Source organism: Ranitomeya variabilis, chromosome 5 (assembly GCF_051348905.1).
Source record: "Ranitomeya variabilis isolate aRanVar5 chromosome 5, aRanVar5.hap1, whole genome shotgun sequence".
Lineage (NCBI taxonomy): Eukaryota > Metazoa > Chordata > Amphibia > Anura > Dendrobatidae > Ranitomeya > Ranitomeya variabilis.
Genome location: NC_135236.1, coordinates 286,406,075 through 286,431,194, shown reverse-complemented (window position 1 = coordinate 286,431,194; position 25,120 = coordinate 286,406,075). Strand labels below are relative to the sequence as shown.

Here is a 25,120-nt window from a genome sequence, read left to right as displayed (position 1 = left end):
TAACATGGATCTAGCCGTACATGTAGCTGACATAGCCGGTCAGAATGTTCCTGTACATGACTCCCATGCCCTCTTTAAGAGAGAGTCAGCTTTACGGTCCAGTGGGTCTTGTAAAGAACCTGAATCCTCTACAGGTAGCAAGGTTTTTCTAGATGTGGATACTACCGCCGCATCCACCTTTGGGGCTTTTGACTATGTGAAAAAGTCTTCATCATTAAAGGGATAGCGTCTTTTTGATGAGGATGGTAACCCTCTTTGCCCCTGACTCTCCCATTCTTTTTTGACCAAATTTTTAATTGCTGCTATAACTGGAAAAGAAGGTCTTTTCCTTTCTGATAGGCCAGCAAACATTATGTCCTGTGGCGTTTTAGGGTCTTTAGTGTCTTCAATGCCCATGGTGTTACACACAGATTTAACAAGATTATCAATGCTTTCTATCGGAAAGCACGGGTCTTGTTCACCTTCTGAGGAAACGTATTCCTGGGAAATGTCCGTATCTCTATCGTTAATATCAGTAGACTGGTCAGATTTTGGCGAATTGTATTTTTTCCTATCTTTACTCTCAGGAATTGTCTCGGAACCTCGTAAGGCTCGTTATTCATCTCTAATCATTTTTCTAATGTCTTCCGACCTTACTGAGGATTCTTCACATAAGGTGGATTCAATGCATGTGTGACACAATCTTTTTGTATGAGATTCCGGAAGGGGCTGGGAACATAAAGCACACTGTTTGTGTTTCGTTTTTCCAGTTCTTTTTGCCTAGGGTGTACAGAAGAGGGGACAATAATCAGCTTAATAGGGTAGATACACACTCTCCCCAGTGAAGCAATTTGCCAAGGTACCGGCTGAAGAGGAGGAGACGGAGGCAACTGCTGATGAATAGATCGGTTCGAACTCTCATCCTTGGTACTCCTTGAGGAGGACCTGCTTTGCTTGTAGCGTCTGCTGCTCGATCGACTGCCAGGCGTAACTGCGGTGACTTCTACTGAAGGTACCGCATGGTCCTGAGGGGATGCCATATTGGACGCCGGAGTATCAGCGCCGGCGTCCTTTTGATCATGGGGCCCGCCATCTTCTTCCTGTTGCACCCGGAAGGTCACTTCCGGGTCGCGGCCATACTGTGTGCGCCTGCGCACTGCCACCGCTCTCAGCGCAGACGCAGTCTATCCTCCTGGTTCACCCCAGAAGTTCTAGCTTTACTTCCGGGAGAAAATACATTGGGGCCCCACGCTGCACGTGCGTCCGCCGAGGACGGCGCAACGACACCCTTACCCGAGCGCTTTGCTCCCTGCAGGCCACGTGGATGGATCTCCGTGAGCCAGGCAACCCCCGGACCTGGCCTCACAGCGCCTGCCAGCAGAGGAGGGAAGCTGACACCAGGACCCCCGACGCTGCTTCCAGCTCTGGAGCCCTTGCCGTCCTCAAGGTAAACTGCGCAAGCGGCATCCAGGATAGGCATTCTCTTCTCTCCATGAGTTCCCATAGGAACAGGAAACCAACTGTGGGAGCGAGGGGGACCGCCCCTTTTATCTCTCCATAGGGTTTCCTGTTCCCAGGGGCGGATCCCCTCTCTCAAGTGGGTGCTGTCGTGGCGAAGAGAAAATACTAGTGATGTTTGGAGTGTTTTTTTGTTTGTGTTTCATGATTCCATAATTTTTTCCTCATAATTGAGTGATTCCATAATTTTTCCCCTATGCTTGGTTAAAAAAGTAACCATTACTGCCTACCACATTTTTTGTTCTTGATTTCTTTTAGTGTTTCTTAAAGCCAGAAAGTTGCCATTTGAAATGACTTTAGTTTTGTGTCATGTCTGTGATCTGCTTTTTTTATACAAAATTAAACAACTGAATGAACATCCTCCAAGGCCGGTGATTCCATAATTTTTGCCAGGGGCTGTATATGGCGTCTGACGGGTCACAGATCCCTCAGAAACATGCCCCCTATTTTACATGCTGAATATATTGTGTATTTAAAAGAAAAAAAAATTCACATTCAGCAGGCAGGCACCGGCACTGCAGTGTGATTGCATTTATAATATGCATTAAATTATTCTATTTAGTGACATCCATTTATTGTGAAAAAAAACTAAATTCTCTCAAAATGGTGCCAGCAACGCCTGTGCCGTTTTGCTGGAGGAAAAAAAACAAAACAAAAAAGTAGTCTCCACCAAGATGGCGCCTGAGGAGTAGCATAATTCGGATCGCCAATAGATACTACTGCACAAACGTGGCCGGCATCATTTTGAGAAAGGATTTAGGGTTTTTTTCTGAATAAATGAATCACTAAATAAGATAATTTAATGCATATTATAAATGCGATCATGCTGCAGTGCAGGCTGAATGTGATTTTTTTTTCCAATACACATATTCAGTATGTAAATTATGGAGCAGGTCAGTGAGGGATCAGTGACCTGTCATAAGCCATCAGTATGAATAGCTAATCAGAGAACCACATGAAGCGTTTAATGCAAACTGTAGATTTACAAATTGCATTTGTATAGTCAAAACTACAACCATGAAGTCAGGAGAAAAGTAAAAAAATAAAAAATAAAATAAAAAGGGTAAGTAAAGAAAACAAAAAGTTGCTGGAAGGACAGAACAAAAGAACACACCAGACAAAAACAAACTGCATGGCTGGTAAGCATCACCCACCTTCTCTTAAAAACCTGCTAGGAATCCTGATGCTGGGGCAGGAGTGGGTGAAGAGTCGCCTAACGGGAAACCAGCGTACCTTCTTCTTAGAGCCTGTTACCACAATTACCAGCAATGAGTCAGACGTACACAACAAGGATTCAACAGACAGTAACATAAGCAGCAGCATTACTGGCTGGCAAACACTGATAACATTACCTCTGCTGGGGCAACGGCTCACTAGCACCCTGGAAGATTACATTGGAGAAGCTTAGCCTTATTTAGGCACCCATTTGTGATATAACAATATGGCTAATACATGGTTAGGATGCAGTCTGCGTTGCCATATTTTACAAGATAATTACAAGGTTTTACCAAAGGAAACTGATGGTCTATTGAGTCAAAACACCATAAAAGGTGCTGGGAGTCTAAACCCCAATCAATAACATGAATTACTCAGCAGCTGAACGCTCACTCAATCCACTGACAACTCTTTTCGGACCCCCTCATACCCCAAAACATGAACGCTTAGCTACGGGTTCTATATGGGGCGAGGAGGATAAGCAGCTGACAGTCACCTCTGATCATCACCTCTCCCTCCACGGGAACAAAAAAGATGAGGAACTTTGAAATCTAATTGCCCAAATTATTTTCTCCTGGGCCATCCACCAGTCAAATCAAAATAATACATCTGATGTGAATATACAGATTTTGGTCAGCTAGATTGTGACAGGCCAGATATACACTGATCCGCCTTTTATGTGATATCATGGAAAACCTTTAAAAGACAAGAATGATGTACGATAGTTCAGTGTGCTTATGTCAAAGCCTAGGGTGGATTCTAAATGAAGGGAATTCTAAAAAAAAAATAAAGAAAACAGCACTGTGAGATTCTTAATCGTTATAAAACTAAGCTTCTCTTAAGGCCGGCCTCACACTAGCGAGTTTTACGGACGTAAGAGCGCAGAAATTACGTCCGTAAAACTCGCAAAATAAACGGCACAATTATTCTCAATGGGGCTGCTCCTATTAGCCGTATATTACGGTTCAGTATTATACGGCTTTCTACGGCCGTACAAAATCGCAGCATGCTGCGTTTGTCAGCGTATTGCGCAAAAAAAATCGCTAATGAAAGTCTATGGGGGCGAGAAAAATACGGATTCCACACGGACCTGCAGTGTGACTTGCGAGAAATACGCAGCGGTGTTAGTGAAAAGTCGGTAATTCAATTGCCGGCTTTTCATTTCTCCTGCACAAACCCGACAGGATATGAGACATGGTTTACATACAGTAAACCATCTCATATCCCCTTTTTTTTTTGCATATTCCACACGACTAATGATAGTAGTGTGTATGTGCAAAATTTCAGCGCTGTAGCTGCTAAAATAAAGGGTTAAATGGCGGAAAAAATTGGCGTGGGCTCCCGCGCAATTTTCTCTGCCAGAATGGTAAAGCCAGTGACTGAGGGCAGATATTAATAGCCAGGAGAGGGTCCATGGTTATTGCCCCCCCCCCCCCGTGGCTAAAAACATCTGCCCCCAGCCACCCCAGAAAAGGCACATCTGGAAGATGCGCCTATTCTGGCACTTGGCCACTCTCTTCCCACTCCCTGTAGCTGTGGGATATGGGGTAATGAAGGGTTAATGCCACCTTGCTATTGGAAGGTGACATTAAGCCAGATTAATAATGGAGAGGCGTCAATTATGTCACCTATCCATTATTAATCCAATTGTTGGAAAGGGTTAAAAAACACACACACACACACATGATTTAAAAGTATTTTAATGCAATAAACAGCGGTTGTTGTAATAATTTATTGTTCTCTCAATCCATCAGGAACACCCTCGCTTGGAAAAATAATAAACGCACAAGATACATACCTTCTGGTGAACCGTCTCGTCCCACGAAGTAATCCATCTGAAGGGGTTAACTAATATTACAGGCACGATCCCTGCTAAATGCAGCTGTGCTCCGTGCCTGTAATCCCCGGCGAATGAATGAAATGTAGGTCATTGACCTACATTTCCTTCAGTCGCGGTGAGGCGCCCTCTGGTGGATGTTCTCATGAACTGCAGCCTGGTAACTTTTTCCCACGCTCCAGGTCATATGAGGACATCCACCAGGGGGCGCATCACCGCGACTGAAGGAAATGTAGGTCAATGACCTACATTTCATTCATTCGCCGGGGATTACAGGCACGGAGCACAGCTGCATTTAGCAGGGCTCGTGCCTGTAATATTAGTTAACCCCTTCAGATGGATTACTTCGTGGGACGAGACGGTTCACCAGAAGGTATGCATCTTGTGCGTTTATTATTTTTCCAAGCGAGGGTGTTCCTGATGGATTGAGAGAACAATAAATTATTACAACAACCGCTGTTTATTGCATTAAAATACTTTTAAATCATGTGTGTGTGTGTGTGTTTTTTAACCCTTTCCAACAATTGGATTAATAATGGATAGGTGACATAATTGACGCCTCTCCATTATTAATCTGGCTTAATGTCACCTTCCAATAGCAAGGTGGCATTAACCCTTCATTACCCCATATCCCACCGCTACAGGGAGTGGGAAGAGAGTGGCCAAGTGCCAGAATAGGCGCATCTTCCAGATGTGCCTTTTCTGGGGTGGCTGGGGGCAGATGTTTGTAGCCACGGGGGGGCCAATAACCATGGACCCTCTCCTGGCTATTAATATCTGCCCTCAGTCACTGGCTTTACCATTCTGGCGGAGAAAATTGCGCGGGAGCCCACGCCAATTTTTTCCGCCATTTAACCCTTTATTTCAGCAGCTACAGCGCTGAAATTTTGCACATACACACTACTAACATTAGTAGTGTGGAATATGCAAAAAAAAGGGGGATATGAGATGGTTTACTGTATGTAAACCATGTCTCATATCCTGTCGGGTTTGTGCAGGAGAAATGAAAAGCCGGCAATTGAATTACCGGCTGTTCACAGATATCGCGCTGAATGAAATCTAAATACAGAATATATATATATATATATATGTGTCTCAATGACATATATATATATATATATATATATATATATATATATACTGTATATATGTTTTCCCGAACATTTGAGCACATAAATCCATTAGATGTCGGTTTTGCAAGCCTGCGGGAAAATCTCGCAGTACGGATGCCATACGGATTACATACGGAGGATGCCATGCGCAAAATACGCTGAAACACCCTGACTACGGATCAATATTTTGGGAACATTTCTCTGTATTACGGCCGTAGTACGGACGTATAATATGTGGCGTATTGTCTTACGCCAAGTGTGAGGCCGGCCTAAAAATGTGAAAAAACTACAGTACCTACTCCATTTCTTAAAGGGAACCTGTCACCCCCAAAATGGAAGGTGAGCTAAGCCCACCATCATCAGGGGCTTATCTACAGCATTCTGTAATGCTGTAGATAAGCCCCCGATGTATCCTGAAATATGAGAAAAAAAGAGGTTAGATTATATTCACCTGGGCATCATTCAGGATACATCGGGGGGCTTATCTACAGCATTCCAGAATGCTGTAGATAAGCCCCTGATGCAGGTGGGCTTAGCTCACCTTCCATTTTGGGGGTGACAGGTTCCCTTTAACAAGCAGCATGTACTTCTATAGCCATACGCACAAAATGATGCATACAGTACTAAAGATATTATATACAAATGTTTACATCGCCAAGGGGCCGCAAGCTTCAGAGCACATTTCTTGCAGCATTCCTCACTGACTGATCTCTGTACACTGCTTGTGGGGCCACATATTCTGGATTGTGTAGTCTTTACATCAAGCACTTTGCAATAATCTGATGTAGGAAAGCCACAGCAATCCACTGAAGTGCAGCGAGCCAAACTGCAAAAATGACCAGCCTGTCAACCATGATCGAGGCAGGATTAGAGTTTTACTTTTACAAAACCTGGGGAATAATAGGATAGGAAACAATTCGCTAATGCAATTTCTGCCTCCCAGCAGAGGTGTGTGTGTGTGTGTGTGTGTGTGTGTGTGTGTGTGTGTGTGTGTGTGTGTGTGTGTGTGTGTGTGTGTGTGTGTGTGTGTGTGTGTGTGTGTGTGTGTATATATATATATCTACACTCACCGGCCACTTTATTAGGTACACCTGTCCAACTTCTTGTTAACACTTAATTTCTAATCAGCCAATCACATGGCGGCAACTCAGTGCATTTAGGCATGTAGACATGGTCAAGACAATCTCCTGCAGTTCAAACCGAGCATCAGTATGGGGAAGAAAGGTGATTTGAGTGCCTTTGAACGTGGCATGGTTGTTGGTGCCAGAAGGGCTGGTCTGAGTATTTCAGAAACTGCTGATCTACTGGGATTTTCACGCACAACCATCTCTAGGGTTTACAGAGAATGGTCCGAAAAAGAAAAAAAATCCAGTGAGCGGCAGTTCTGTGGGCGGAAATGCCTTGTTGATGCCAGAGGTCAGAGGAGAATGGGCAGACTGGTTCGAGCTGATAGAAAGGCAACAGTGACTCAAATCGCCACCCGTTACAACCAAGGTAGGCCTAAGAGCATCTCTGAACGCACAGTGCGTCGAACTTTGAGGCAGATGGGCTACAGCAGCAGAAGACCACACCGGGTACCACTCCTTTCAGCTAAGAACAGGAAACTGAGGCTACAATTTGTACAAGCTCATCGAAATTGGACAGTAGAAGATTGGAAAAACGTTGCTTGGTCTGATGAGTCTCGATTTCTGCTGCGACATTCGGATGGTAGGGTCAGAATTTGGCGTAAACAACATGAAAGCATGGATCCATCCTGCCTTGTATGGAGCATCTTTGGGATGTGCAGCCGACAAATCTGCGGCAACTGTGTGATGCCATCATGTCAATATGGACCAAAATCTCTGAGGAATGCTTCCAGCACCTTGTTGAATCTATGCCACGAAGAATTGAGGCAGTTCTGAAGGCAAAAGGGGGTCCAACCCGTTACTAGCATGGTGTACCTAATAAAGTGGCCGGTGAGTGTATATCTCAGAGGCGGCCATTTTTCCTGTAGTCAGTACTCAGATATGCTTTACAGCAGCTTCATAGGCTGGAGCGGTCTATTATATTCTAGTGCAGTTCTACTTGCATGCTCTGATCTATGGAAGAAGCCGGGTTGCGAAACGTGCGTCGGGGTGAGGGGGGAACTTCAGGTCCGTCCTGCATGGTACACCTTCCTGTTTTCCAGTAAAGTAGTAGTTTTTCTGGCTCTTTGCTTTCAGCTATCCATCCACACTTGTGTATCAAATACCACTCAGCTCATTGCCCTGTGTATTGTATAGCTTTAAATACTGTATGTTTACTGTCATCCTGGCAGCAATATACTGTAATATACCATTTATATACTGAATTGGTCTGCTCTGAACTGCTCAGGATGTCATTTCTGTACCTCAGCCACACCTTTCTATATGTGGTTATCACAGGTTTATACAGCATAATTATATTCAATATATACATTACACCTTTTTCTTAGGACGCACTAGTTATACCCCCCTCCTTCTGGGGACTCTGCCATTATTATTATTGTTCTGCATTTATTTTATACTTTATAACTTGTTTTTATCCTGTATTTAATAAAGATTTATAATTTTAATAATGGTTCTCTTCGCTCGACTGTGCTTCCGCATTAGTCCGAAACTGGGTTTAATTATTATTTGAAGTGCCATTTGCTAGATTTTCTGGACCCTATTGTGTTTATTCAATTCTAAAGGAACCCTGAAATTTATTGGCCAATTCATGGATCAAACATCTGTGAATTTTGTCATTAAGCTCCTTGTTAGAGAAAAGTAAGTTGTGCAAAAAGTACTGTATCATTGAACTGTTGGACATGTGCATTCAAAAGATTAGAGACCGCCACATTAAGTTCACAAGAAAAGGTCAGAGTGCATTTTAGGATCATCCTGAAATTTCACCTGAAAGCTAAATATCATTAACGTTTTGTAAGTAGTATGTCTTATCAGAGAAATCTGCTTGTTTCTCTGCCAGAATTGGTCATTATCAAAAAACACAATTCTGAGATAAAATCTGTAATCAATAAAAAGACATTTTCCCATTACTGAGATAGGAGATGCTATGTAGATAGAAGGGGAGGTGCTCTGTTTTTAGCTCCTACATAGAAATGTATCCGTAGTAGCTCATCTCCTCTCTCAGTAATGGAAGATGTGTCTTCTCTTCACTCAATACAGATTTTGATAATATATGATTAGTCTAAGATGTATTACAACGTTGCTTATTTTTATGTGTACTATTGATGTATTAAATAAAATTTAAAACAGTTACCCTAAGTTCATCATGCTTGTTCAGCCCTCCAAAACAGTCACTGTTTTGTTAATTGCCTATCGCAGGCATCTTTGCAAAATTATAGACTGATCTGAAATACCTTAGGCCTGGGTCACAGTGTTTGCCTCTATGCTCAGTGGCTTTGTCAGGGCTTATGTCAGGGCCCACGTAAAACTACATCTTGCTGCCCACCTCCCGTAGGCATATTCAACCGAGCAGGATGTCCGACAGAGCACACAGTGACTCAGTCTGCATCATTATAGTCAGTGTTCTGTTGAAATATTGCCCAAATCCCATTTTATGTGGGTTCGGATACAAGCCTAAATGGAGCCATTGAATTTAGTGGCAAATGCTATGTGAACCCAGCTGAACATTCCTTGCATAAGTGGCAAATGTTTGTGGCAAGTCCATAGCAAAATCTGCACATCGTACAAGAAAAATTTGCCACAGATGCTGGGGCAGGAGTGGGTCAGCCGACTACACCCCGTATTTCAAGGGTGAAGTCTCCAAAATATGGAGAAGATCTGAGAATAAGCTCTGGTCAGAATAAGCTCTGGTGCGAGTATACCTGCGGGACGTTTCAAGGGACCAACACACAGTGTATCCAGCATTCAGCTTAAAGACGTTGCCCATTACTAGGACAATCCCTTCTCATTCCCCATGTTTGATGCAGTTAGTTAAAATAAGCACACTTCTATTCACCGCCCATGTCTATGCCATTTTAGCGGTGTCGGCACTCACGTTCCTGTGCAGTTGTTGTGACACGTGAGTCCTGCACCCAATTAACGCTAACGTCACTGTCCCCACCATCGAACATCAAGAGGAAGTCAGAGGCAGCTTCCTGGTTTATGGACAATATGCACAAATGTGGGGACAGTGACACCAGCACTGATTAGGCGCAGGGCTTGTGTGACTTAACCTCATGTGAGCTCCGGGAACATGAGTGCAAACACCGCTGGAACAGGAGGGGAGTATAGGTATTTTTATTTTAAACGGCATCAAACAACAATCGCTTTAATTACAGAGCACCACGTGATAACGTTTTAAATACTTTTATGTTTCAGGGGAAGAGTAACATAGTAACAACCAGAATTACGTTAAACCACAACCATAGTATTCAGCACCATTTTAATTCATATGAATGCATATTAATCAGATAAATGCCTGAAGTAAAATGGCTAATCAGCATAACCAAGCTCTAGCTACTATCTAAGGAAATATTTCAGAAAGTTACTAAATCTGAAATTTTCCATTCATTTTATAGTCATTGTATTCAACAAGTTTAAGTTGGAGAAGACTAAACCCTATCTGCTGTAAGTACTTCCTACATGGCATATCATATATGCCATGCCCAGCCTGTAAAATGCATGTGCGACAGTCTCAAATATTGTTTTGGGTTTTTTTTTAACAATCTTTGATCACTGTGTTCATACTGAGCTCACAAACTGGCTGCTAAGCTTTTATCTTGATATTAGCACTGCAGCCAATGCCAGTCAGGACAGAAACTTAGTTGAACGGGAACAACCCTTTTAATTTAGAGAGACTTCTGTCCCATGTAAGCTTTTCCACAGGGACATTTTAGCACATAAGACTTCTACTCATGCAACTAAACAGACCTTTAATCGACATCTTGTGTGCCTTTGTTGAATGCACTACATGATCAACTAACTATTGGTCAACATATTCGGGACCCAGTCTTGCTCAGCCCTTATTCACACTGACTTAACTTTGACACATGGCAAGGTTTTAAGTGTATGTTTCCACGGAGCGTAATCTCTGAGCTTTGGATGCAGCGGATACCCTGCTCCGCCCAAAGCGCCGCCCCTGTAGTACGCGCGGTGATTCCGGATGTGTTCACTGAACCCATGCGGAATCACCACATCGTATTCATAGACCGGGTTATTTATCCTGCGGAGACTGAGCGTCTCCGCAAGATAAATAGACATGCTGCGATCTGGAAAGACGTGCTGCATGTCCGGTTACGCAGGGCCGCCGGATGCGGCCCTGCCTGCAGAGTGGAGATGGGATTTCATAAAATCCCCTCCACTATGCTGTAACATCTGGACGCTGCGGATGTAAGCAGCGTCCAATCTGCTGCAAATACTGAAGGAATCCAGACAGTGGAAACATACCCTTATACAAGAGGGTAGGACCATCTCAATTTGGGTACACCTTGATGCTGATGGGATGGCTTTTTTTTTTTATATATCAAAAACTGTTTACCTGTGGACCCCATGTTATTTATATGAACTACTGCTTTTAATTACAGCAAGCTGCATGTTCATTTTGTTTCTATCATAGGTTTTTCATAATCAACTAACTAATGTAGAACAATTCCGGCATCCCAGAATCAGTATGATGAATTGTGGGTAAACGGTGGTACTTTTTATCCATCCCAATATTGTATCCGATTGCTACAACTTGACATTTTATATGAAGAGTGTCATGTGGTGCATGCAGGGAACACTAAAGCATGCTTGAAGTGAAGGTGGGGCGAAATGTCGCAGGTGTACGGACAATTCATTCTTCGTATCCAACTTTGAGGAATGTAAAATGAACACAGCAAGCCAATCTCTGGAAGCAACATGTATTTTGGGTGAATATATCCGCTTCCATGCAGAGAAGAGAAAAAAAAAAAAGGAAGTTACACCATTCTCTTCAGTATCTCAGGTGAAACTCGCCTACATAAGTGTACGCGTGTGCAAAAAAAGTTAAACAAAATCAGTATTGAATCGGATTTTTACAAATAAATTGCCATCATACAGCGTGACGCACATGTGGGGTCACGATGGACCAGGCCCTCTGAAAAGATAAGTTGTGTGAAGGTGCAGGAGAGCTGTGTCTCTTACTGTGTCCATTACTCTTTACACCTATTGTACGATGACATTGCAGATTTGTCACAATTCGTTTTCTCACCATCACTTGTAGCTTTGCCTCTTAGGCTATATAAATCAATAATAATATTCACATGTTGCGTTTTTGCTGCTTTTTTATGCAAACTTAAAGCTGTGTTTTACAGTAAACCCAAACTCTGAGTTGTCAGAAATCTCATGCACACATATTAGCTTTTTTTTTCTGTGACCGATTTGGAAAACTACAGTAGGTCACGTCTTTCAGTCTATTTACAGTATAGGAAACAATGGGTAAGTGCAAAAAACACAGGTATCAGGTTTTGCTGTGTATTGGTGCAAACATTTTAGTAAGTTACATTTTTCTATCCCCACAAATCGGTTTAGCAACATGCACAAGAGAAAACAAAACGTCAGAAAAAAAGCTGCAAAAACGCAACGTGTGAACACAGCCTTATTCACACAGCACCTTGAATATTGCACCTAAAACTTTATATATTTTAGTTGTAGCACCATGACGTATTGTTAGTAAAAAGGATAATCTTTTTACAAGATTTTCCCCCACAGCACCATATGGGGGATGTATTGATATCTTTATAAACAAATTCCACATGGAGAAAACATTTTAGGAGGTTTATGATAAAAAGCACAGCCTATTTTACAACAGTTCTAAACTCAACACATACAAAAACCGTACCAAACAGTGAATTTAACCTTAAAGAGAAAAGGGTTTCGTATCCTGCCTCTCTAAATAACAGCGTTAAATGTAACCTGCACTGCCTGCTGTATACCTTGAGAACAAGAACCCCATCAACAATTCATCTTCCACTCCATAGACCTTGTTCTCTGCACCCTTTCCTGGTGATCACAGCTCTGTGCCATCTGTCTGCTCTCAAAATCCTATTCACATAAATACCACCAATAGCCCCGTAAACAGTGGCGACATCTGGAACATCTCACAAATGAAGCAGTAGTGGCTTAGCACCTCTCATATGACAAAAACAATGATCAGACGGCAAATATAGAAAAGGTTCCCTCCATTTATTACACTGGAGGCCCAATCAAGGCCTCAGACATCTGTGTCACGTACGTGTTCAATCCATGATTTTCATGACTAGACCATGTAACATTAAAGTCTATGGGGATGTACATATGTTTGTTTCTTTTAAGTACTATGTGCCTGATTCATCAAAGCTTTTAAGCCAAAATATAATGTATGTGGCACCATTTTTTAAACCACGTCATTTTTCTGTTGATTGAGATGTTATGGCTTGTTTCTTTGCGGGGTAAGCTGATATTTTTATTGGCATCATATTATATACACAATGCTTTGATTGTATTTTTTTCTTTGGGGGGGGGGGGTGTTTGGATGAACATCCCTCCCCACCCTGAAAAATTGGGGGAGGAACTGATTATTTTTCAGTTTATGGCACTTAGGGCTCATTTCCACTTGCGAGGAAAACGGACGAGTGCAATCCGATAAAAAAATCAGATTGCACTCGGACCAATGTTATTCAATAGGTGTCTTTAAATTTGCGATTTTTTTCTCAGCTGAAATCGGACTGAAAAAAAATCGCAGCATGCTGCGTACTGCTGCGATTCTCAGACGAGACTCGCCAATGCAAGTCAATGGGTGCGAGGAAAAAAAGCATTAAGCTACTTACGGGTAGCGGCATTTTTCGGAGGCCCATGACAGCACCACGAGAGAGAGGGGATCCGCCCCTTTAGGAACAGGAAACCCACAGACACAAAAGGGCGGCACCTCTCCCATGCATCAGTTGGATTACAGAGCCTGAGAGGACTAACCGCAGTTAATGACAAGCAAACACAAAATTGCATACAATTGAACACAATGATTTTTAATAAAGTAATACATGTGAGAAGATAACATTCCTTCTTTAAATGATCTGGTTGATTATAAACCCAGGATGTGCAACCCCACGTGAAAAGGGAGGGAACTAAGGGTGCTGTCATGGGCCTCCGAAAAATGCCGCTACCCGTAAGTAGCTTAATGCTTTATTCGGACTCCCATGACAGCACCACGAGAGATTTACAGAGATGTAAGCCATTTTTAGGGAGGGACCACAGCCTGCAGCACCCTTAACCCGAAGGTGAGATCTGAGGAGAACCCCAAGTCTAACCTATAGTGCTTAAAGAAGGTAGAAGGGGATGACCATGTGGCCGCCTTACATATCTGGTCGACCGACACTCCAGACCTCTCTGCCCAGGATGACGCCATGGCTCGGGTGGAATGTGCCCTCAGATTCTGCGGAGCTGGACCCCCACCTGTCGTGTAAGCAAGAGAGATAGCCTCCCTAATCCATTTTGCTAATATGTATTTAGAAGCTCTAGCCCCTTTCCTTGGACCTTGGTAAGACAGGAATAGTGCATTATCCTTCTTCCAATCATTAGTGACCGAGATATATTGAAGAAGGCATCTCCTGACATCTAAGGTATGGAGCTCACTTTCTTTCGGGTTAGAAGGATTAGGGATAAATGAAGGTAAAATTATCTCCTGCGATCTGTGAAACTGTGATACTACTTTCGGTAAGTAGGCTGGGTCCGGTCTAAGGATAACTCTATCCTGAAGAAATTCTGTATACGGGGGATTTCTAGAGAGCGCCTGGATGTCTCCTATTCTGCGAGCTGATGTTATAGCTATTAGGAAAGCTGTTTTGAGAGATAACATCCTGACTGAGGCTTCATTCAACGGCTCAAAAGGAGGCTTTGTCAAAGAAGAAAGGACCAGATTTAAATCCCATGGCACCATTTTGTTTCTATACAGTGGTCTAATTCTACCGACCGCCTTAATGAACCTCGACACCCAGTAGTTACCCGCAATATTACATGAAAACAGGGCTCCAAGTGCTGAAACTTGTACCCTTAAAGTGCTTGTGGAGAGTTTTAACTCTAACCCTCTTTGCAAAAATTCCAATATTTGACGTATTGGTACACCATCATTAATATTAAATTTTGAGGAAGTTAAGAACTTTCTCCAGGTTCTGGAGTAGATTTTTGTTGTTATCGGCTTTCTACTTCTTAAAAGGGTATCGACTAATTTAGGAGAGAAGCCTTTATTTTCTAACAATGACCGCTCAAAATCCAAGCCGTCAAATGAAGTCCCTTCACTTGTGGATGGAGTATCGGCCCCTGGGAAAGCAAATTTGGGATGTCTGGGAGTACCCAGGGATCGCCCACTGACATCATCCTGAGCCATGAAAACCAGGTTCTCCTGGGCCAAAAGGGAGCAATCAGAATGAGTCTCGCCCGATCTTCTCTGACTTTCCTCACCACTAGAGGTAGTAGGTTCAGTGGCGGGAAGGCGTAGGCCAGAGAAAAATCCCATTTTATGAGGAATGCGTCCACTGCCAGTGGATTTTCCCTGGGATTTAAGGAACAAAAGTTTTTTACTTTCTTGTTCTCCCTTGTGGCGAATAGGTCCACCACCGGTTGACCCCACAAGCGGACAATCTGTCTGAAGATGTCTCCATTTAGAGACCATTCTCCTTGTTTTAGGACATTGCGGCTGAGAAAGTCCGCTTTTATGTTGTCTTTTCCTGTGATGTGCAGAGCAGTCAAAGATTGTAAATTCTCTTCTGCCACCCGGAGGAGACGATCTGTGATCTGCATCAGAGCCTCGGAGCGTGTCCCTCCTTGATGATTTATATAGGAGACTGCTACCCGGTTGTCTGAGAGGATCCTGACGTGGTGGCCCTGCAGATACATGAGGAGGTTTTTAACCGACAACTCGATTGCTAATAATTCTCTCTGATTGGAAGAGGACGTTGAGTATGGTTCCCATTGGCCTTGCACTACAATGTCATTCATGTGAGCCCCCCAACCTGAGGAGCTGGCATCCGTAGTCACAACCCGGGACACATCTATCATCCAGGGAACGCCTGCTGATAAATTATCCCTATTCAGCCACCAATTTAGGGATTTGAGAGTCGCTGGTTCAAGCGTTATTTTTTCTTCTAATACACCCCTCAAGATCCTATCCTTAACTAAAATCTCTTTTTGGAGGGATCTAGTGTGAAAGTGTGCCCACCTTACCGCTGGAATGCACGATGTGAGGGACCCCAACAGGGACATAGCTTGCCGCAGGGTCATAGAGGGTGTATTAATTGCTTTTAGAACCTGATGCTGAATCTGAGTTAATTTATTTTCTGGAAGATAACACTGTTGTGTAGTTGAATCTAGTAATAGGCCCAGAAACTTTTGAATTTTTTGAGGCTGTAACCGAGATTTTTCAAAATTAATTATCCAGCCCAGGCGTTCCAGCTTAACTCTAGTAAGCTCCAGTTGGGACAAACAGTGTTCTACGGAGTTACCTACTATGAGGAAATCATCCAGGTATGGGACAATAAGGACATTAGATTCTCGCAAGTGAGCCATCACCTCCGCCACTATTTTTGTGAATACTCTAGGGGCTGACGTTATACCGAAGGGAAGAGCTCTGTACTGAAAATGATAAACAACTCCACCCATTAATACTGCTACCCTCAAGAACTGCTGGAAATCCACATGAATAGGTACGTGGTAATAGGCATCCTTTAAATCGACTACCACCATAAAGCAGTTTTTGAACAGTATTTTTATTGTCGAGCTGATGGACTCCATTTTAAAGGTATGCTTAACCAAATAACTGTTAAGATGTCTGAGATTTATGATGGTCCTATACGTGTTGTCGGGCTTCTGGATAAGAAACAAGGGAGAATAGAAACCTTTCCCTCTATCAGCCTCTGGAACCTGTGTAAGGACATTTTTTGAACAGAGAGACCACACCTCTTCTTCCAGAGCAGATTGCTCTAGAGGATTAGAACGTAATGGAGTTAACATAAACTTATCCCGTGGGGTATGGCAGAACTCAAGAGTAAGACCCCGAGAAATAGTATCTTGCACCCAGATACTATTCGTGATCCTTGACCATTCTGAACCAAAATGTAAAAGTCTACCCCCCACCGGGGCTCCTAGTCATTTGTCCTCCTTCTTCCTTTCTTTTGAGGAACGACGGAACATATATCCCGTACCTCGTCTACGTCTGTCATCCCACCTAGACCGATCCCTTGAAGGTGAAAAGGTACGCTTCCCTCCGCGACCGAACCTTCTTTTATTAAAGGGACGACGGTAGGACCCCAGCAGATTGGGGAACTTCTTTTTGTCATCTCCCGCCTTCTCTAGGAGTTCGTCTAAGGTGGGCCCGAATAGGTATTCCCCTTTACAAGGGATGATGCAGAGTTTTGACCTTGATTGTATATCGCCTGGCCAACATTTCAGCCAAAGAGCCCTCCTGGCCGCATTCGAGAGACCTGCTGCTCTAGCCGCCATTTTGACAGAGTCAATAGATGCATCTGATAAGAAGGCAGCCGCTTCTTGGATCAGTGGTAAGGCAGACAAAATAGAGTCCCTTGATGCACCTTCTTTTAACTGAGTCTCTAACTGTTCCAACCAGACCATCATTGATCTGGCTGTACAGGTTGAAGCCACCGCAGGCCTTAAAGAGCCGGCCGCCATCTCCCAGGTACTTTTTAGAAAGGTGTCCGCTTTTCTATCAAGGGGGTCCTTAAGGGTCCCCATGTCCTCAAAAGGGAGAGAGGCTCGTTTAGCTACTTTGGCTATTGCCGCATCCAACTTAGGGGCTTTTTCCCAGTTGGTGACTGCAGGATCATCGAATGGATATCTGCGCTTCTGCGCTGGAGGTAAAGAACCCTTTCTTTCGGGTTTTTTCCACTCTCTATTGATGAGATCCTGGATTTTTTCATTGAGCGGGAAGACTCTCCGTTTTTTCTGCTCCAACCCACTGAACATAATTTCCTCCTTGGAAAGTTGGGGTCTCGGTTCCGTTATGCCCATCGTTCCTCTGACCGCCTTAACCAGCTTATCCACTCGTTCAAGGGGTAGACAGAAGCGGGCGGTGTCCTCATCCGAGGAAGAGGAAGACGCAGCTGAACCGGAAAAAACTTCCTCCTTATCCTCTTCTACTGAAGAATCGGAGAGTAACGGAGCTTTGGACTTAGAGCTTCCTCCTTGAGAAAGACCCTTCAAGGATTGTCTGACCTCCATTCTGATCAACTCCTTCAGGCTGGTGGTCATAGTAAGGGATTCCTCCGCTACCTGAGGGGGGTAAGTAAAGCAATCTAACTCCTGTAGATATAATGCTCTCCCCCTCTCCCCTTTCCTGAGACCTCACCGTCTGCTGGATACAGGGCCCACATAACTTTTTGGGGCACGAATCAGGTAGGGGAACCCCGCAGATACCACATTCCCTGTGTTTCGCCTTCCCGGCACATTTCTTCCCCTATAATGGAACATATGAGGGGAATCATGTCACTGGGTGAACTTTCACGAAGATCACTTACCAGCGCTGCCCAGAGAAAAAAGTACCGGAATACGAGGGGGATTTCCACTGGCTGATGCTCCAGACCCCTGTCTGGAGGTGCTTTTGTGGCCAGACTCACTACTCCTCCTGTCGCGATCCTTCCCTTTGGGCTTCTGGGACACCTCTTGCAGCAACTGCACGTGCTCGTCCTCCATCTTCACCATATGAGGCCAGAAGCAAGGGATCACGATCTGGAGTTCCTTTTATAACCCCTCCTCCGGTCAGCAGCTGTGCCTAGCGCTCCCCTGATTACTTCTTTCGGCCTCCCCCTGGTGCAGGCGGTAAGCCCTGGGGCCCAGAACGCCGGCGATGCTATTACCGGTGGGCGCCGCCATCTTGGACTCACTGCGCATGCGCAGGACCCCGGAACCCGGAAGTGACCGCCGACTCCTCCCCCGGCGTCACCCGGGCTCCCAGCGCTTCAGTATCGGCGCACAGAGCGGCGAGGACGCCGGACAGAGCCGCAGCACTCCCGGATGGCGCCCCCGAGCACCGCCGCATACCTGAGCCCCAGCCACCCCAGAAGGAGGAGACTCAGGGGATATACTCACCCGGCGCTGGCCCGGAGACAGGACACCACCGGTGGCTGCTCCCTGCTGGAATGTCGCCACATGCAGCCCTGCCAGGACCATTGCGACATCTACCAGGAACCCCGCACCGGCCGAGGTAGGAGACCCCCTCGCTACCTGAGTCGGCCGGCCGGCCTGGGATCCTTTTGTGAAATCTGCAGGATCCCGTCCCGTTAGGAACAGGAAACCAACTGATGCATGGGAGAGGTGCCGCCCTTTTGTGTCTGTGGGTTTCCTGTTCCTAAAGGGGCGGATCCCCTCTCTCTCGTGGTGCTGTCATGGGAGTCCGAATAAAACGCATGTAATACGGACCATCCGTATTCCGTTTGTTTTTTATGGATACCTTACCATTCTGTGGCATAGAACACTGTAAATGGTCCTGTAAATAACTGTATAAAAATAGTTGCAGAGAAAAAAAAAATAGATTGCATACGGATGGTGCGATTAAAAAAAAAAAAAAAAAAAAAAAAATCGCATGACAATCGCATACGTTACATCCGTTTTTTCGGTCCAGATTACGGACCGTTTTTTCTCTCGCAAGTGGAAATGAGCCCTTACCGTGAGAGTTAATTTTATATTTTGACATACTGGACCTTTACAAATGTTGCAATACCAACTAGGTTTTTTATTAGAGTAGAAGGGGAATGATTTGAGCTTTATTTGTACTGCGACCTCTGCGTACTGACTGAGGTAGAATGTAGAGTGCTGTAACCACTGACAAATCATCACTTCTGTGGCACTTTGCAGATGCAGTAATAAAGCCTCATTCAGACGTTCATGCAACACGGACATCTGAATGAGGCCTTACAGTGACTGAGAAGAGCTCACTTAGTGTTCAGAGAGCAGCAACGTGATATTTACACTGCGACAGTGAGAACATGTCGGCTGCCTGATATTATACTACTAATGGCTGGCTACCGATCTGTTCTTACCACTGACAGAAGTCACCACCGCTCTAAATCGCTGAAATCAGTGCTGCAGAGGTAACCTCTTCCCAACGGTGAGAACAGGTTGGTAGTCTGGCATTGATAGTAATATTTCAGGCTGCTGACGTGTTCTCACTACTGCTGCCCTGCTGCCTACATAGTTTGTCACCACCACATCAGTGACAGGAGGAAATATTAGCTCCCCACACAGCGCTGGATACAATAATATGGGGTATGAACAGTACACAGCTAAAAGGTACCATTACACTAAACGACTTACCAACGATCACGACCAGCGATACGACCAGCGATGCGATCGTTGGTAAGTCATTGTGTGGTCGCTGGGGAGCTGTCACACAGACAGCTCTCTCCAGCGACCAACGATCAGGGGAACGACTTCGGCATCGTTGAAACTGTCTTCAACGATGCCGAAGTCCCCCTGCAGCACCCGGGTAACCACGGTAAACATCGGGTTACTAAGTGCAGGGCCGCGCTTAGTAACCCGATATTTACCCTGGTTACCATTGTAAAAGTAAAAAAAAAAAAAAAACACCACATACTCACATTCTGATGTCTGTCACGTCCCCCGCCAGCGTCCACAGGGTTAAAACTGCTTTCGGCAGGAGCGCTGCTAATATGCACGCGCTGCTGCCGAGAGCTTCCCTGCACTGAATGTGTCAGCGCCGGCCGTAACAGCGGTGACGTCACCGCTGTGCTCTGCTTTACGGCCGACGCTGACAGTCAGTGCAGGGAATCTCTCGGCAGCAGCGCGTGCATATTAGCAGCGCTCTTGCCGAAAGCAGTTTTAACCCTGTGGACGCCGGGGGACGTGACAGACATCAGAATGTGAGTATGTACTGGGGTTTTTTTTACTTTTACAATGGTAACCAGGGTAAATATCGGGTTACTAAGCGCGGCCCTGCGCTTAGTAACCCGATATTTACCCTGGTTACAAGTGAACACATCGCTGGATCGGCGTCACACACGCCGATCCAGCGATGACAGCAGGTGATCTGACAACGAAATAAAGTTCTGGACTTCTAGCTCCGACCAGCGATATCACAGCGGGATCCAGATCGCTGCTGCGTGTCAAACACAATGAGATCGCTAACCAGGACGCTGCAACGTCACGGATCGTCGTCGTTCTCGCTGCAAAGTCGCTTAGTGTGAAGGTACCTTTAGTGAACGAGTACACCGACAGATGGCATATGACTGCCGTATTTAGGGTGTGTAAATATGCTCTGCCACTTACACACCAACAATTAAAAATGGCTGTCCCCAGTGGACGAAAATAAAATGTTAATATAGTAAAACTTTTGTTTAAAAAAAAATGCTTATATAAATAAAAAAGTGACACTAGGGTTTTTAGAAAAGTTGACCCCAAACAATTCCAGTAATGTAAAATAAAGCCAGATCACAATCATCTTCCCCTGCTCCAGCTCTGTTCTCTGTGATTTGGCTGCAGGGGCAAAGGGTGGTCAAACAGTTCAAAACACCGCTACAGACAATCTCTGGGCTCACCAGTTCTGCCTATGTAGAGCCCCTGAGCTCAGCGATTGACTGCAGCAGTGATGCGAGTTGTCGACGTCACATCTGCAGCTAAAGCTGTAAAGTAATAGAGCAAAAGGAAGCACTGAACACTGAGGAGGAACAGCCATAACTATGGAAAAACGAGTTTTTCAAATAGGGTTCGTTTTTAGGCTGCAACCGAGTCAGATATAAAAAAAAAAAAAAAAAAAAAATATTTTAAAATTAAAGCCATTTGCAAAGTAAGTTAAAAAATAATTAAAATGTTAAAAAAATATAAGTGATAATAGCCTTAAACCAGAGGTGGCCTGTTAACAAATGAGCTTCAGCATTTCCTGCGCCTTTGGCTTTTGGGATAAAGCTCCCCTCCGCACCGTCCACAGCACAGAGCGCCTCTGGCTTTAGAGCGCTTGGTCCAACCACATAGTCTAGTCACTCAGAGGGGCTGTGCTTTTTACGTCCAGATCTGACATTAGGCATGTGCCGGGATAAGCATCCAATGTGGCCAGATATCTCCTGGGCATCAGCCTCAGCAATGGTCCTGCCTGGCATGCAGCGGCCCTCTCCAGGCACGGCACGGCGCCAGTTCACACATGCTGCGCAGCCCCCTTTAACTTGAATGGGGCCATAAAGTAATAGTGTCACCTCAGAACTTCCACCGGCAGCTGATCTAACAGTAGACCCAGCGCAAAGCAATGAGCACCAGAAGGGTCAATGTGCTGAAAGTCTACAGTCACCTAGTTATGAAAAAGCTGTGCCCAAAGAAAAGCCTCCTGCCACCAAGCATGGGTGCCATCCCTGGTCACCAGATCGCAGGGTTTCTATTTATGTAACTTGGTCCAGTACAGGATTTGGTTGCTAGGTGCACCAGGGATGGTTGCTATGGGCAACGTCTCTTCAGACCGATTTTAGGTCGTGTGCAGGTATGGCCATAAGTCTCCAGTGGCAGACACCACCACTGTAAAAGTGCCACTGCCTATAGGTCGTATGGCCAGACCTGTGAGAGGAGGAGCAGCAGCAGCCTACCTATGCCACCCTGCCCCGAGCAGCCATGTCTCCTCACCACTCTCGGGGCTCTGCCAGCCTCACCTGCTGCTCTGCCGCTCAGCTTCACGAACCGAACCAGCGGTTCCCCTCCACCGGCTTCTGCCGCCATGATGAGCCGTGCACCACTAAACCTCCCCCTCCCGGAAACACGCGCCGTGCACAAAGTGACCGCTTATCAGTTGCTGCACACGGGGAAGAGTTATCGCTGCTACACCCGCCCCGGTGACACTGACGCACGACAGTGCTGTACCTGTGTGGGAAGAGTCACGGGGACAAACAGCTCCACTGTGGTGTATAATATAGGAGGAAGGTGTTTCACTGATGGCAGCCATGGACTATATTGACCAATGTCTGTCCTCTCTGCTTTATGCCAGACCTGACAGGAAATGGCCCTCCAATATTAGGGCCACTGTTCACGCTGGGCAATGATAAAGGCGGTCCCCTCATGTCAAGGTTGCAGGACAATGCATGTTATCATTGTTGTAAGGTCGGAAAAACACATGCCCTCACTCTTATGTGTGCTAGCTAAGGGTTGTTTTTTTTACCGGATAGTACATGGACACAGTTTAAGACCACGTTCACACATTCAGTATTTTACCTCAGTATTTGTAAGCCGAAACCAGGCGTGGGTGAGAAATGCAGAAGTGGTGACTTGTTTCTAGTATACTTTTCCTCTGATTGTTCCTCACCTGATTTTGGCTTAAAAATACTGACCATGTGAACATGGCCTAACTTCCGGCTGCACACGTCACACCAGTGGTCTGCAAAGAAAAGACCTGTCCGAGTTTATTAATATAATACTTGCACCACTGTATTCCACAGCACATTACAGACATTATCAGCACTGTCCCCATTGGGGCCCATAATCTAGGTTCCCTATCAGTATGTCTTTGGAGTGTGGGAGGAAACCAGAGGGAACTCACACAAACACAAGGAGAGATGTTGTCCTTGGTGGGAGCTGAACCCTGGACCCCAGCACTGCAAAGCAAACATGCTCTCTTGGGCCGGGGTCACACTACAGAGAAATACGGACGAGGGAGAGGCGCACAAACAACACATTGCACACGGACCAATGTTTCTCTATGGGGCAGCTCCCATCAGCCGTATATTTCTCAGCGTATTTTACGGGCTGAGAAAATCACAGCATGCTGCGTTTTTCAGCGTATTGCGCAAAAAAATCCGCCAATGAAAGTCTATGGGGGCAAGAAAAATACAGATCACACACAGACCATGCTTGTAACTTGCGAGAAATATGCACCGGTGTTCTATAGAAAAGCCGGCAATTCAGTGCGGTGTACAGTAAAATCACACTGACAGGTTAGAACAGAATAGCTAAAATAAATGTCTACACATAGTATAGGTATATATATATATCATTGACACACACATACTGTATATATTTATATTTCATACAGCGCTAGATAGCTTAACCCCTTAAACCCCGAGGGTGGTTTGCACGTTAATGACCGGGCCAATTTTTACAATTCTGACCACTGTTCCTTTATGAGGTTATAACTCTGGAACGCTTCAATGGATCTTGGCGATTCTGACATTGTTTTCTCGTGACATATTGTACTTCATGATAGTGGTAAAATTTATTTGATATAACTTGCGTTTATTTGTGAAAAAAATGGAAAATTGGCGAAAATTTAGAAAATTTCTCAATTTTCCAACTTTGAATTTTTATGCCTTTAAATCACAGAGATATGTCATGCAAAATACTTAAATAGTAACATTTCCCACATGTCTACTTTACATCAGCACAATTTTGGAACAAACATTTTTTTTTGTTAGGGAGTTATAAGGGTTAAAAGTTGACCAGCAATTTCTCATTTTTACAACACCATTTTTTTTTAGGGACCACATCTCATTTGAAGTCATTTTGAGGGGTCTATATGATAGAAAATACGCAAGTGTGACACCATTCTAAAAACTGCACCCCTCAAGGTGCTCAAAACCACATTCAAGAAGTTTATTAACCCTTCAGGTGTTTCACAGGAATTTTTGGAATGTTTAAATAAAAATGAACATTTAACTTTTTTTCACACAAAATTTATTTCAGCTCCAATTTGTTGTACAATTTGTCCTGAGTACGCTGATACCCTATATGTGGGGGTAAACCACTGTTTGGGTGCATGGCAGAGCTCGGAAGGGAAGGAGCGCCATTTTACTTTTCAATGCAAAATTGACTGGAATTAAGGTGGGACGCCATGTTGCGTTTGGAGAGCCCCTGATGTGCCTAAACATTGAAACCCCCCACAAGTGACACCATTTTGGAAAGTAGATCCCTTAAGGAACTTATCTAGATGTGTGGTGAGCACTTTGACCCAACAAGTGCTACATAGAAGTTTATAATGCAGAGCCGTAAAAATAAAAAATCATATTTTTTCACAAAAATGATCTTTTCGCCCCCAATTTTTTATTTTCCCAAGGGTAAGAGAAGAAATTGGACCCCAAAAATTGTTGTGCAATTTGTCCTGAGAACGCTGATACCCCATATGTGGGTGTAAAGGACTGTTTGGGCGCATGGCAGAGCTCGGAAGGGAAGGAGCGCCGTTTGACTTTTCGATGCAAAATTGACTGGAATTGAGATGGGACACCATGTCGCGTTTGGAGAGCCCCTGATGTGCCTAAACATTAAAAACCCCCACAAGTGACACCATTTTGGAAAGTAGACCCCCTAAGGAACTTATCTAGATGTGTTTTGAGAGCTTTGAACCCCCAAGTGTTTCACTACAGTTTATAACGCAGAGCCGTGAAAATAAAAATATTTTTTTTTTCCACAAAAATGATTTATTAGCCCCCAGTTTTGTATTTTCCCAAGGGTAACAGGAGAAATTGGACCCCAAAAGTTGTTGTCCAATTTGTCCTAAGTACGCTGATACCCCGTATGTGGGGGGGAAC

The 25,120-nt window shown here is 44.6% G+C and overlaps 1 protein-coding gene across 4 annotated transcripts in view; it reads right to left on the bottom strand.

The window, feature by feature from the left end:
- The window catches only part of KLHDC10 (kelch domain containing 10), a 168,309-nt gene extending 145,718 nt beyond the window's left edge, over positions 1–22,591 (bottom strand). Inside the window, exons 1-2 of one of the 4 annotated variants that reach the window (XM_077264426.1) lie at positions 22,467–22,563; positions 2,652–2,744 (exon numbers count right to left, since the gene is read on the bottom strand). In XM_077264426.1, the coding sequence (XP_077120541.1) occupies positions 2,652–2,744; positions 22,467–22,548 (175 nt within the window). In that variant the 5' untranslated portion in view covers positions 22,549–22,563. Of the gene's footprint in view, positions 1–2,651; positions 2,745–22,258; positions 22,429–22,466 lie in introns of those variants that run through there. The other 3 variants (XM_077264427.1, XM_077264428.1, XM_077264430.1) reach the window with 3 other exon arrangements.
- Positions 22,592–25,120: the final 2,529 nt, after the last annotated feature.